This window comes from Hemitrygon akajei, chromosome 6 (assembly GCF_048418815.1).
Source record: "Hemitrygon akajei chromosome 6, sHemAka1.3, whole genome shotgun sequence".
NCBI classification, from domain to species: domain Eukaryota; kingdom Metazoa; phylum Chordata; class Chondrichthyes; order Myliobatiformes; family Dasyatidae; genus Hemitrygon; species Hemitrygon akajei.
The window spans coordinates 169,598,416-169,612,770 of NC_133129.1; the positions used below are offsets into that span (position 1 = coordinate 169,598,416).

A 14,355-nucleotide genomic window follows, 5' to 3' on the forward strand; every position below is an offset into this window, starting at 1 on the left:
GCATAAAGTACTTAAAGAGATTGACATGAGGCAACAGTGAAGAGATTGCTTTACAGCAAGTGTGTAGGTAGTTTAAAAAAAAGCTTCTCCTTTCACAAAACGAAGCCAAGCAGCATGTATGGAGGGGACTAAACAATTGATGGTTCAAGCCGAGACCCTTCATCAGGATTTACTCCCCTCCATAGATGCTACCTGAGTTGCTGAGTTCCTCCAGCATTTTTTGGGTGATGTTCAAGATTTCATTTGCAGAATCTCTTGAGTTTAAGGATTTACTTTCAACACACTATGTTGTCACGATCTGCCCTTCAAGCATTTTTTATAATCACAGTGGAAAATATTGCTCCCTTTAATAATTTATTTTCTTATATTCATGTAGCTAATATATTGTGATGTAAACTTAAGAAATTGCATCGCAGTACAAGAACACAGGATCAGGTACAAACTACTCTGTCCCTGGAGCATCTCCCACCCATGGCCTGGAACTCAATTTAATCATCCATTTTATTTCCTCCCCTCTGAATGTGTTGCCAAGGAAAAATAATTGGAGGCAGCCTTGATCATTTCAATTCAGCCAGGATATTAAGCTTTTCAGAAGGAAGAATTACTTTCCCCTCTTGATCTACTACTTCTGTGAAACAATGCCTCTTTAAGAAGCTTGGCCCGAAACATCAACTGGCTATTCCCCTCCATAGACGCTGCTTGACCTGCAGAGTTTCTCTAGCATTTTGTCTGTGCGTTGCTTCATGCTTCTCTGCTGGATGGTTCAAATCTGCTTTAAAATTCGGGCTCTAGTTCCCTCTCCAGAGGAAATCTCTCTGTTGCATTTATCTTTTCGATTTTATTTATCATTTCAGAAAACCTTGTTTAGTTCGGCCACTCAAAATTTTGAACTGGCGGGTCCATGAAAAAAGCTGTGTACCATGTCCTCATAACTTAATCCTTCAAGTCTCGGTGATAATCCACTGAATCAACATTGCACTCCTCTCAGTTTGTACGTCCTTCTGAACATGCAGTGATCAAAACTGAACACACTACCGGTACTTCAGTTGAGTTCCAATCAAAACCTTGCACTTAAAGCCTGAATGTCTGATCAATATTCTGGTGCCATGCCGGTGCCATAATATTTTCTTCCTTGTCAATATGTGCAACAAAATTGTCAAATATCTAGTGATACCTTGTTACATTAAAAGTGCAGGTCATTCATAATCATCATTATGTGCCATGTTATTATGACGTAGGCGATTGTGGCCTCATGACTAAGATCGTTCGTGTCAAATGTTTTCCACAAGAAGTGGTTTCCCACTGCCTTCTTCTGTTATTAGTTATTAAATCGCTTCAAATCATTACCTGCCTTAATTTCCACACAAGATTACTGAGGCACTTCAACCAGAAGTAGGAATTGCCTGGATCTCAAGTCCTTTTTTTAGCCTGAGCGATGTTATGACAGTCTGACCTACGTGCAGGAAGTTATTTGCAAAGCCTTTAGGAGAGACCGGGACCGCAATACTGTACATGCTACATTAACACGGCTGCAAAGGGGGAGAATCAAACGCAATTATATCACATTTCCAGTTTACTGAGCTTTCCATGGCAATTAACTGACAGTAAGGCAGAAGGCAGGAGTGTGATGCCTAGATGCAAATCACATAAAATGCTAACGTGACCTGCTGGACAGGCTGCATCAAATGAGGAATTTTAGATCTTTTGGATTGTTTTCTTTCTTTTCTTATGCCTCCAACAGGAAATAAATCTGGTAAATGGAAAGACAAGGGCATTGGGGCTGTAGTGATATTGCTGACACAATAAATGTGAGACAGGCTTGATGGCCTAGCTGGCCTTAAAATGCCTGCCATTTCCATTCCGGTCAAAAACAGCTGTTTGAGAGTAGAAGTAAAGCTAAAATCATGAAAATCTGAGAACAACAGTTAGTATAAGTATCAGCCTAGTTGGCACAAAATGCAAGGAAAGATGAGTCAAAAGAAAAGTTGATAAACAAAATGCTGGAGGAACTCAGCAAGTTAGCCAGTATCTACAGAAGGTTTAATTGATGCTGTATGACATGTTGAGTTTCCCTAGCATTTTGTGTACATTACTCCAGATTTAGCATCTGCAGAATCTCGTGTTTAAAAAAAGGTGATGATCCTGATGCAGGGACTTTGCTGCCAACCGGTCCTGGCTTCACCTGCATTTGAAAGTGTTGTTGCAGGAGCTGACAGTCAACATGTTCTCAGTTCCAAACCCTACCTACCTCGGCAGATGGTCCCATTGCCCACATAGCCAGGCTTGCAGGTACACAGATGGCCTCCCACAGTGTTAGTGCAAATTGCTGTCTCGTCACAGTTGTGGCGCCCACTTCCACATTCATCGTGCTCTGCAGGAGAGAAAGGATTCTGCTCAAATTGCCATGACTGACAGCGCGGCTGGTCACATTAACAGGAGTCCAAGGGGAAGGATTGCATTGTGTGCTGCTGGTTTGCTGAAGCCTGGTGATCTGTAGCAAGCGATTCACCACCAAATACAAAGTAGGTAAGTTTAGCGTTGGGCTTTATTTGTCATGTGTACATCAAAACATACAATGAAATGTGTCATTGGACATCAAGTCAAGTTTATTGTCATTTAATTATTTACAAGTATATAACCATATAATGTTTATAGAAATGGGACAATGCTTCTCTGAGCCAGGGTGTAAAGCACAGTAGTACACATAACACAATAACTTATGAAAGCAAGGATAAACTCTATAAATGAATCACATATAAATAAAAAACTAAAGTGCATAAATTAAATATTTATAAAAGTATAAGGGTACAGAGCAGATTAAGCCAGTGACACTTCAAATGCGATGCAGCAGGGAGTTCAGAAGCCTAATGGCCTGAGGGAAGGAACTGTTTCCCATCCTGACCTTTCTTGTCTTTATGCTTCAGACTCTCCTGCCTTATGATAGGAAGTCAAAGAGCATGCTGGATGAATGGGTGTGATCCTTAATAAAATTACACAGTGCTCCAGTTAAGTGTCCCCGATGGATACTGGGGAGATTCCTATGATCCTCTCAGCTATTCTCATTGTCCTTTGTAGGGACTTCCGATCCGATGCTCGGCTGCTCCCAGACCGGGTGGAGATGCAATTTGTCAGCACGCTCTCAATGTAAAATGCAACAAGCGACACAGTCTGAGGATTGTGCTGGGAGCAGCCCACAAGTGTCACCTAGTTTCTGACACCAACGTAGTATGTCTGCAGCTCACAACTCCTAAGCGTATGTCTTTGGAATGTGGGAGGGGACTAGGGGACCTGGAAGAAACTTACATGGTAACAGGGAGAAAGGACAAACTCAGTGGGAATTAAACCCTATCCTGGGATCACTGGTGCTGTAAAGCAATTGTGTTAACAACTACACTACTGTCAAAACCATGATGGAATCCTCACTTTAAGTACAGCTCCAGTGACTGAAGGAGTTAAATAAAGCACCCTAAACTCCACCTTACATATTCACTCCTTTCATCACTGATGCACCAGCTTTCACGAATGAGCTTCAAATCACCAGAGCATCTTTGACTTGTCACTATACAAGGGCAAGAGAACCGAGCCTCTGCTAAAACAGCAGTTCCCAGCATACTATTCTGAACTGGAAACATGGTCCTCTTCTTTCACCATCCCTGATTTAAAATTCTTGTTTACACTTAATAATATCTTTTATTATACTGTAAATAAAGTTTATGTTGAGAAAAAACCTGTGTTTATCTAATTAATTGTATATTCTGTAGATTGTGTATATTGAACCAATGGCAAGATGTCAAAGGCATGATAAATGCAATGATAAAGATTTCCGAGAAGTGGCTTCCACTTCATATATTTCTCTGGTGAAGTGGATGATAAATGGTTGCCAGGGTAAACTTAAGGTCCTGGCTTTCTTTTCCCACCAACATTCGCTTGATATTTTACACATTTTTTTTGATAGAGCAGACACACTGTCTCAACAACATGACTGAGATCAGCTCCAGGATACAATAATTCAGAGGGTAGCTGTGATCTTAGATCATTGCTGTCAGAACCTTTTCCTAAGCAATTTCTTAGTGCAATCGAGCAAGAAATCTTAACTGGAAGGGCACAATTTCTGCAGTGTCTTATTTGTTTTTCTCTAACTTAATTAAGGCCTTCATTTACTGGAAACAAATTACAATGTTTCAATGAATCCTTACAATGAAATGTTGGGCCAATTTGGGAGATGTCTCTGCTCAACATTTTGCACAGTGCTCTATTGTTGATACAGATACTAATGATGTGTGTGCAAGTCACCTGATTTAACCCCCTCGTGACTTTTTGACGTCACAAATCATCAAATAAAAGCTGCACAAAATGTGGAAACTTCTGTTTCATGAAGCTAAGAACTTAATTACTTTATTCAGAAAATTAGGCAGCATCATCCATTTCAGGAGGCTTTTAATCCTGTGAAATTTTGCTTTTGGTTTCCACAGGAAGAAGGTACAGGTCCCTCACCACCAGGTTCAGGAATAGTTATGAACCCTCAACATTAAGGCTCTTGCTCCAGAGGGGATATCTTCACTCAATGCTATGCACCCCACTGCTGATCTGATTTCGCAACCTACGGACTCGCTTTCAAGGACTCTATGATTCATGTTCTTGATACTTATTGCTTGGTTATTTATTATAATAATTTTGTGCTTGTTTTGTATTTGCACACTTTGTTGTCTTTTGCAATTTGGTTGTTTGTCAGTTTTTGTTGTGTGCAGTTTTTCATTGATGCCACTTTGTCTCTTTGTATTTACTGTGAATGCCCACAAGAAAACGAATCTCAGGGTCGGATAATGTGACATACATGCACTTTGATAAGAAACTAGCTTTGACTTCCACCAGATGCCAGTTGTACAATTACGCCTACTGTAGAAGCTGATATACTTCAATAGTTCCATCAACTTTTGTGATCTTACCACTCAACAACAAAGATTAAAATTCCTCGTCATGTTCCCACTCCTCCAGGGTGCTGTAGTCAAATTAAGAGGAGAAATTTTTAAATATTCAAAGTTCGAAAGCTCTAAGTAAATTTATTATCCATGTATGTAGATGTCACCATACATTACCTTAGGTTTGTTTTCTTGTAGGCATTTGCAGGAAGAAGAAATACAATGGAATTTATAAAGAGCTATAACAAGGACTGACAAACAACTATGTGCAAAAGAAGGTAAATTATGCATGCAATTAGTAAGTAAATAAATAAGTTATACTGAGTTGTAGAATTCTTGAAACTGGGTCTATAAGTTGTGGAGAACTTCAGTGTTGTTGTAAATCAATGCTGGCATCTAAATCAATTCATTTCTTTGTGTGTGTGCATGTGAGTGTGTGTAAGTACCTACATGGGTGTATCCATGTGTAAGAGAGGAAAAGGGACAAGAGGGACTCTAGATGTTGAGGGGAGAGAATACAGTATTTGGTCACTAGCCTAAAATCAGTGGAATGAAATGAATGGAGGTAAGTACAGATGACACCTCTCTTTTTCACATCTTAGTATTTTTCTTTTATTTTATTTGCAGATAGAGCACCGGACAGGCTCTTCCACCCCAATAAGCCAGACTACACAGCAATCCACCTACTAACTGGTACATCTTTGGACTGTGGAAGGAAACCGGAGTACTGGAGGAAACCCACACGGTTAATAGGGAGTGCGTGGAAGCTCCTTACAAATGGCGCTGGAATTGAACTCTGAACGCCGGATTGGCCCAATCTGTAATAGTGTCAAGCTAACTGTTATGTTACCACGGTGCACAGAAATCAAAGGAAATTCTGTTCCAGCAATGTGTTCCAGTGAATTCAAAGTATAATTTACCTATATTTGAGCATACAAAACTTGCATTCTCTATCAGAAATTCTGTTCTGATAAGTCCACTGAATAAATGTATAATTTCGCCAATGGAACCATTAGGACTTCCCAGAGGTGATATTCTATCATTATTCTTGAAATCCTAAGTTTTATTTGATATACATACTAATAAAATTTAATACAGAAATTGTGAAGTTGAAAATGTAATACAGCACTTTATTAACTTCTTAGACCTGGATATAGTTTTGTTGATGCCCAAAAAGAGCTTCTACCACAAGGCTCAATTGAGATGCATTTAACGGGAGGTTAAATGAGTGCATGAGGGTGAAAGAATGAAGAATAAAGAATATCTTAATAAAATTGAGGTGGTTGGATGAAATATCTGTGGAAGTAAACTTAATGAGCCTCCTTATAAAATGTAAATGAAATAACACATCCTCGATACTTGCAATTACAGACTCAAGTATGTTATAACGTAGCAAGTTGGCTACTTATTTAGAAGTACATCCAGATGGCCAGATAGATAGCCATGAAATTGTTCAGAATATTCTCAAGACAAATGCTTACGGCCAGCCAAAACCCATTTATTTTTCACTTCATCTTATCAGATTTGAAAAATGTCCAGGAATGTTTTTGAAAATATAAACACAACTTGACTTTGAAAAATTAACTTTATTTAATCAGTGAAACAGCATGGACTAGACCCTCACGGCCCTTTGAGCCACACTGCCCCAGCCACTCTACAACCCCAATTAACCCCAATTGGGGTTAATATAAATTGTAATAACCTAGGTTAATATAAATTGATCAATTAACCTACTGGAGCACCCAGAGAAAACCCACACGTTCTGTGGAGAGAGACTCCTTTGGAACAGCGCCAGAACTGATCTCCAAACTCCAGAACGCCCCGAGCTGTAATACCGTGTGCTAACAGCTACGCTACTACAGCACCCAATTTGTTCCAAAGGTAAATCAGTTGGCCATATTGGGCCTTGTCATTTAGAGTCAGAGAGTCAAAGAAAAGTACAGCACAGCAACAAGCCCTTCAGCCCATCTAGTCCATATAGAACCATTTAAACTGTCTAGTCCCATCGACCTGCACCCAGAGCATAGCCCTCCATAACCTTGCCACCCATGTACCAAACCAAACTGCATTTAAACATTGAAATCGAGCTCACATGCACCACTTGTGCTAGCAGATCACTCCACATTCTCACGGCCCTCTGAGTGAAGAAGTTTCCCCTCATGCTCCCCTTGAACTTTTGACTTCTAGTTGTAGTCCCACCCAACCTCAGCGGGAAAAGCCTGCTTGCATTTACCCTATCTATACCCCTCATAATTTTGTATACCTTCATCAGTTCTCCTTTCAATCTTCTATGTTCCAAGGAACAAAGTCCTAACCCATTCAGTCTTTCCTTATTACTCAGTTCCTCCAGTCCCAGCAACATTGTTGTAAATTTTTTCTGCAATCTTTCAACCTTATTTACATATTTCCTGTAGGTAGGTGACCAAAACTGCACATAATACTCCAAATTAGGCCTCACCAATGACTTATACAATTTCAACATAACATCCCATCTCCTGCCCTCAATACTTTTGATTTATGAAGGCCAGAGTGCCTACCTGCCTGTGTCGCTACTTTCAATGAACTATGGACCTGTATTCCCAGATGCTTTTGTTCTACCAGTCTCTTCAGTGCCCCACCGTTCACTGTGTAAGACCTACTGTAGTTGGTCCTGCTGAAGTGTAACACCTCACACTTGCCTGTATTAAATTCTATCTGCTATTTTTCAGCTCATTTTCCCAACTTGTCCAGATCCCACTGCAAGCTCTGATAGTCTTACTCACTGTCCACTACACCCCAATCTTTGTGTGATCCACAAATTTGCTGATCCAGTTAAATGGCTTTATTCATTAGAGATTAAGGCATAAACATCACTAAGACCTCCACCATCAACGATCCGTTGCCAAGGATGAGAAACTCAGCTGTTCTTGTCTCAGATATGACAGCTACATGAGCTGGTCTGATACAGAGTATCCAGTTGTGAATGACTCATTTCTGAAACTCCACCATCTACAAGGCACAATCAGGAGGGCAATGGAACACCCTCCACTTGTCTGAATGCTTGCAGCTACAAGAAGTCCGACACTATCTAGGACAAACTGATTCACTCCCCTACAACCACTTTAAACACTCACCTCTCCACAACTGACACACAGTGTATTATCTTCAGTTACTTATCTACAGCCTCTACCTCCAAGGAACTCCAGCCGGTAAGAATTCCCCTTCTCGTCTCCCACTGTCATATTGCCAATATTTCCTCATCACTGGGCTTAGTGCCAGCAAGAATCACAAAAGTGAAAGCAAATCAGCCTCAGGAAAGAAGAACATCCCTTTAGACCAGAGATAAGGAGGAATTTCTTTAGCCAGAATGCCGTGAATCTGTGGAATTCATTGTCGAGGACAAGTCATTGGGTATATTTAATGTGGAGTTTGATAGGCTCTTTATTAGCAAGGGAGTCAAAGGTTACAGGGGAAAGACAAGAGAATGGGATTGAGAGCGTTAATAAATCAGCCATGGTGGAATAGTACAACAGACATCAATGCCTAATTCTGCTCTCAAGTCTTATGGTCTTGTGATTTCATGATGGAATGGAGGAGCAGACTTGATGGGCCAAATGGCCTAATTTTGCTCCTGTGTCTTATGACCTTATGGTCTTATGAATCTTAGAACATCATGGGATCATCAGCAGGACTACAGAGGTTCAAGAAAGTAGGTAAGTAAGTTTCAAAAAGGCAATTCAGGATGAGTCATGAACGCTGTCTTTGCTAGCAATGTCCTGAAAAAAACGTCTAGACACAAAAGGAAGTCCTCTCTTCAAAGATTCCAGTGTTTTGAAAAATATGTTTTAATACAAGAGTCAGTACATAGAAGTGAGAGTGATGAGTGAGAAAGAGGTTGGGGGGTGATAGGTAGGAACCAGATGAGGGAGCAATGATGGATAGGTGGAACCAGCTTGGGGGTGGGGTGGGGAAGATGGGATTCAGCCCACAATTCAATCATGGCTGAGTAATTTTCCCTCTCAACCTCATTTTCCTGCCTTCTCCCCAAAATCTTTGACACCCTTACTGCTCAAAAACCTAACAATCTTTGCTTTAAATGTATCTAATGACTTGGCCTCCACAGCTGTGTGTGGCTGCTACTGTGACACTTCCCTACACTGTATTCCTTCTGCCTCTTCTTTGCCCATTTTCCTAATCTGTCCGAGTCATACAAACTCTCTACTTCCCCAGCATTACCTGCCACTCCACCTATCCTTGTGATGTCCACAAATCTGGTCATAATGCCATCAATTCCATCATCCAGATCATTGTATAACCTGTAAAGTTGCAGGCCAAACACTAACCCCTACAGAACAGTACTAGTCACTGACAGCCAACCAGAAATGGTCCCCTTGATTCTCATTCTTTTCCTTTTGCCAGTCAACTAATCATCTGTCCATGATACCATAGGCTCTTGTCTTGTAAAGCAGCCTCATGTGCAACACTGCTCAAAGGTCTTGTGAACATCCAAGTCACCAACATCTACTGATCTTCCCTTGTCTGTCCTACCTGCTATTTCCTCAAATAATTCCAACAGATTTTACAGGCAAGATTTTCCCTTCAGGAAACAATGCTGACTTTGACCTATTTAATCATGTCCCTTCAAGAACCCCTAAAACTCATCTTTAATAATGGACCCTAACATTTTATCAACCATTGGAGTCAGGTTAATAGGCCTATATATCCTGTCTTTTGCTTCTTTCCTTTCTTAAAGAGTGGAGTGATACATTAGGGAAAATATCCTTATCTGTTTCCATCTGTCACCTCAAGCAGTCTAAACAACCCCTCACTCCTTCTCACAGCTGGGTTCATCCTTCTGTCATTCCCTCTCATCTTGGTTCACTAATCACCTACCTGCCTCTCTCTTACTCCTTTCTCTCACTTCTATGTACTGGTGATCTTTCCTCTTATCATCCTCAGATATGATGCAGGGTCTTCAACTGAAACGTTGACCATCTCTTTACCTCCATAGATGCTGCATATTTTCCTTGTGCGATCAATTGAGACTTTTCTCCACTTCTGAAAGTTTCGCTCAGTTCAGCTTGATAAACTCTAATCTAAGTAAGCCTGATAATTATTACTTAAAGTATCTATTTGAGGCTGCTCAGACTGTAACTTTCAGTAATTCTGTAGAAAGTAAAATTGTTCCACAAGAGAGTGATGATTAACAAATTTCACATTGCATGCCGGTGATAAAATACCTGATTCTGATGATCCAGAAAATCATACAATCTTACTTCAGTTATTAGTAGCCTGTCTGTGCATGCTGGTTGGAAGCCTGTGTGTGTGTGAAGGGGTGAGCGGGTGTGAAAGGGGCTTGTTCTGCTGTAGTTTCCTTGTTCCGTTCTGTTGTTGGGACTGCGTGAGTTGTTCCATGTTGTGTGCTCTGTTGGACGTTAAACATCGTGGGCATGCTATGTTGGTGCCGGAAGTGTGGCACAATTTACGGGCTGCCCCCAACACATCCTGGGGTGTGTCGGTTGTTAATGCAAATGACACATTTTACTCTATGTTTCAATGTGCGTGTAGGCAGCACAGTCGTGTAGTGGTCAGCACAACACTTTGCGACCCGAGTTCAATTCTTGCTGCTTTCTGCAAGAAGTTTGTATGTTCTCCCCGTGACCGCTTGGGTTTCCACCGGGTGATCCTGTTTCTGCCCACAATCCAAAGACATACTGATTGGTAGGTTAATTGGTCATTGTAAATTGTCCCGTGATTAGGTTAGGGTTAAATCGGGGTTTGCTGGGCAGTGTGGGCCAAAGGACCGGAAGCGCCTGTTCACACAGTATCGCAATAAATAAATCAATCAATCTGAATCACATCTTTAGTAAGCACAATGCCAACTGGACCTACACTTCTATCAATTTTACACTAGCAATGTTAAAATTACATTTTTCAAGGGAAAAATACTGCAATTTCTACCCCAAGTTGTTCGTACGCTTTTGTCTAAAAAAGCCCAGCAATTTCTTTTCTGATATACAAACACAATTACTGAGTTAATTTATCAATTGACACAAATGATCAGTTCATCAACACTTCAAAGCACACTGGTATAGCTTTACATCAGAAAATAAAAGGAAATCCTCTTGCATTTGTACAGAGCCCTGGTGAGACCACACCTGGAGTATTGTGTACAGTTTTGGTCTCCAGGGTTAAGGAAGGACATCCTGGCTGTTGAGGAAGTGCAGCGTAGATTCACGAGGTTAATTCCTGGGATGTCTGGACTGTCTTACGCAGAGAGGTTAAAGAGACTGGGCTTGTACACTCTGGAATTGAGGAGATTGAGAGGGGATCTGATTGAAACATATAAGATTATTAAGGGATTGGACAAGATAGAGGCAGGAAATATGTTCCAGATGCTGGGAGACTCCAGTACCAGAGGGCATGGTTTGAGAATAAGGGGTAGGTCATTTAGGACAGAGTTAAGGAAAAACTTCTTCTCCCAGAGAGTTGTGGGGGTCTGAAATGCACTGCCTCGGAAGGTAGTGGAGGCCAATTCTCTGGATGCTTTCAAGAAGGAGCTAGATAGGTATCTTATGGATAGGGGAATCAAGGGATATGGGGACAAGGCAGGAGCCGGGTATTGATAGGAATTGATCAGCCATGATCTCAAAATGGTGGTGCAGGCTCGAAGGGCTGAATGGTCTACTTCTGCACCTATTGTCTATTGTCTATTGTCTATTGTTTTTGTACAAATGCTGGAAAATTGTACAAAAGCTACAGCAATCCTTGGTCAAGAGTGACAAAGGACAAAATAACAAGGGCTTTCTAAATAAAAATCAAAGCTTAAATAGAATTTCAGAGAAACATTCCCGGCTGCACATTTCTGACATGTTGATTTCCCAGGCCACCTTTCATGTTGGGTCTGTCCAAGTAAGATTACTCAATCTTGTGCCAATTAGTGAATTATAGCTAGTCCCTCTTGCAGTTGTATTAAGACTGCAGAAACTTACTTCATTTGAGACTCACGCAAGCTGTAAAATTACAAATAAAACTTTCATCACTTCTGCCAGCTTACCATTGAAGGTCATTTTCTCGATGTGAGTCAGTTCTCTTCTAACCCACTGTGCTGCCTACTGCACTAACAAATGATTAAACATTGCCGCCAGCAAAGTAATACATTGTGGACTCCATTTCAAATCACAGGAACAAAGGAATCTTGGAAGGAATTTTTCACAGGTATTGACAAAAATCTTGGTGGACAATCTAAAAGTACATGATACTAGTTATCAGAGGCATTTTACTTTGAGCTGAAGGATTTAGTAATCCGCATTAGGGACCAAACCTTCCCTGAATGGTTTAACTTCCAAAAGGGGATAAGAGAAAACATAGCCAAATGCATTTCAATGGTATCCTTGCGAGAGTAACTTAAAACTATAAAAGAAATGGCATCAGCAAATCAGATACACTGGTACCTTGTCTGATTAACTATCAATATTCGGAGATCAGTGTCAGATTACTCATATGCTGCTGAATGGTGTGGAACGCTGCACTCCAGACAATCTGCTGTGATGTAGGAAAGAGAAGTCAGTAAACCTGTAAGCAGTACACAAGGCACAGTAAATAGAAAGCCCTGAAAACTGGTGCCAAATGCAGAACTCCTGGAGGAAACTCCACTTGAAACTCCAGTACAGTACTTAGAGTGAGACAAGACAATGTAATCCATATTGACACGTCATTTGCCAACACGTTAAACTGTCTTAAACTCATATTCAGGTCTCTACACAGTCAAAGGTAGGTGATTTTGTGTGGAATTCATTGCCACAGATGACTGTGGAGGCTGAGTCATTGGATATATTTAAATCAGGGGTTGATTAGTAAGGGCTTTTAAGGGGAGAAAGCAGGAAAATTGGGGTTGAGAGGGAAAGTAATCAGCTTTGATGGAACGGTGGACACTGTGGATCAAAGGGCCTAATTCTGCTCCTATGCCTTATGGTCTTCCTGTTCAGTGCCTGGTTATGTCCTTATATCTTTGTGTATAACAGGGCTACAGAGCTTCCCTCTGTTGCAACAATTACTTATCTATTTGTACATGATGCTCATTGCCATTAGTAAGCCAGCAGCTCTGTGTTGTGGCTTAACTTGTTCCCCAGCTCTTTCTCAAGGTGCTGCTTCTGACACAGCCCACTTTTCCTGTATTGAACAAAAGTAGGTACTCACAGACAAGTGATAAGAAAAGACTTGTCAACAGCTCTGAAGGTCTGTCCTGGGCCCAACATATTGAAGCACTTACGAAAAAGCCAACCAGCAGCAATATTTCTATAGGAGTTTGAGGAGATCTGGTATGTCAACAAAGACTCCAGCAAATATCTGCAGATTTACCATACAGATCATTCTAGCTGTTTGCATGACCGTCTGGTATGGAGGGGACACTGCACAGGATCTGAAAAGGCTGCTGAGTGTAGAAACCTCAGCCAGCACCATCAGAGGCGCTAGACTCCCCCTCCCATCTTAAAAAGGCAATGGCACAAGAAGGTGGCATCCATCATTAAGAACCCCCACTACCCAGGACATGCCATCTTTTCATTACTATCATCAGAGAGGTGGTAGAGGAGCCAGAAGACAGACACTCAATGTTTTAGGAACAGATTCTTCACCCTCACCTTCAGATTTCTGAAGAAACAATTGTGTATTTCATACTTCAGTAATTTTGAGTAATATTGCAAATATATTGTTTATTGTGTTGCTTAAATTTATATTTAAAAAATACATTATGGATTATACGTAAAAGTCCATGAAAGGCATATGTCCTCATACCACCATGTCATACGTGCGTGCCTCGCTAAAAAGTAAAAACTAGAAGTGCACACATTATTCCCGGCTCTGTGTTTTTCAATCAATTAGTGTTATATTTTGGAGTTACCAAACATAACACTGGCATCAAGGAAATTTTAAAATGAATCTGAGACAACTACCTACCCATTGAAGCACGGCAAGATGTAAAAGTTTTTTAAAAGGTGCAGCATGCTTTCTTCACAAGAGAAGATGGTCGAGTTAAAGAAGTGGCAGAAAAATAACAAACCTTATGGGTTCATATGGGTATGGATGAGAACAATAAGATATAGGAGCAGAAGCAGGCCATTTGGCCCATTGAGTCTGCTTCACCATTTGATCATGGCTGATCCATTTTATCTCTCAGCCTCAATATCCTGCCTGCCCCCACCTCTCCTTACCCCATGCATCCCTTCATCCCTTCATAAGTATGCATAAAGACTTGGCCTCCGCAGATGCTTGTGGCGATGAATTACCCAGGTTCACCACACTCTGGCTAAAGAAATTCCTCCTCATCTCCATTTTAAAAGGACACCCCTCTATTCTGAGGCTGTATCCTCTGGTCTTAGACCTTCCCACCATAGGAAACATCCCCTCCACATCCACTCTATCAAGAGCTTTCACCATTCGATATGTCAGCAGAATA

General features: G+C 40.9%; 1 protein-coding gene across 6 annotated transcripts in view; it reads right to left on the bottom strand.

Moving 5' to 3' along the window:
• Positions 1 to 14,355, bottom strand: part of LOC140729684 (protein kinase C-binding protein NELL1-like) — a 915,540-nt gene that overhangs the window by 328,376 nt on the left and 572,809 nt on the right. For 4 of the 6 annotated variants that reach the window (XM_073049744.1, XM_073049741.1, XM_073049743.1 and 1 more), the window contains one exon: positions 2,249 to 2,371. The exons of the other annotated variants lie outside the window; for them this stretch is intronic. In XM_073049744.1, coding sequence (XP_072905845.1) covers positions 2,249 to 2,371 — 123 coding nt within the window. The remainder of the gene's footprint in view (positions 1 to 2,248; positions 2,372 to 14,355) is intronic. 6 annotated transcript variants of the gene reach the window in all.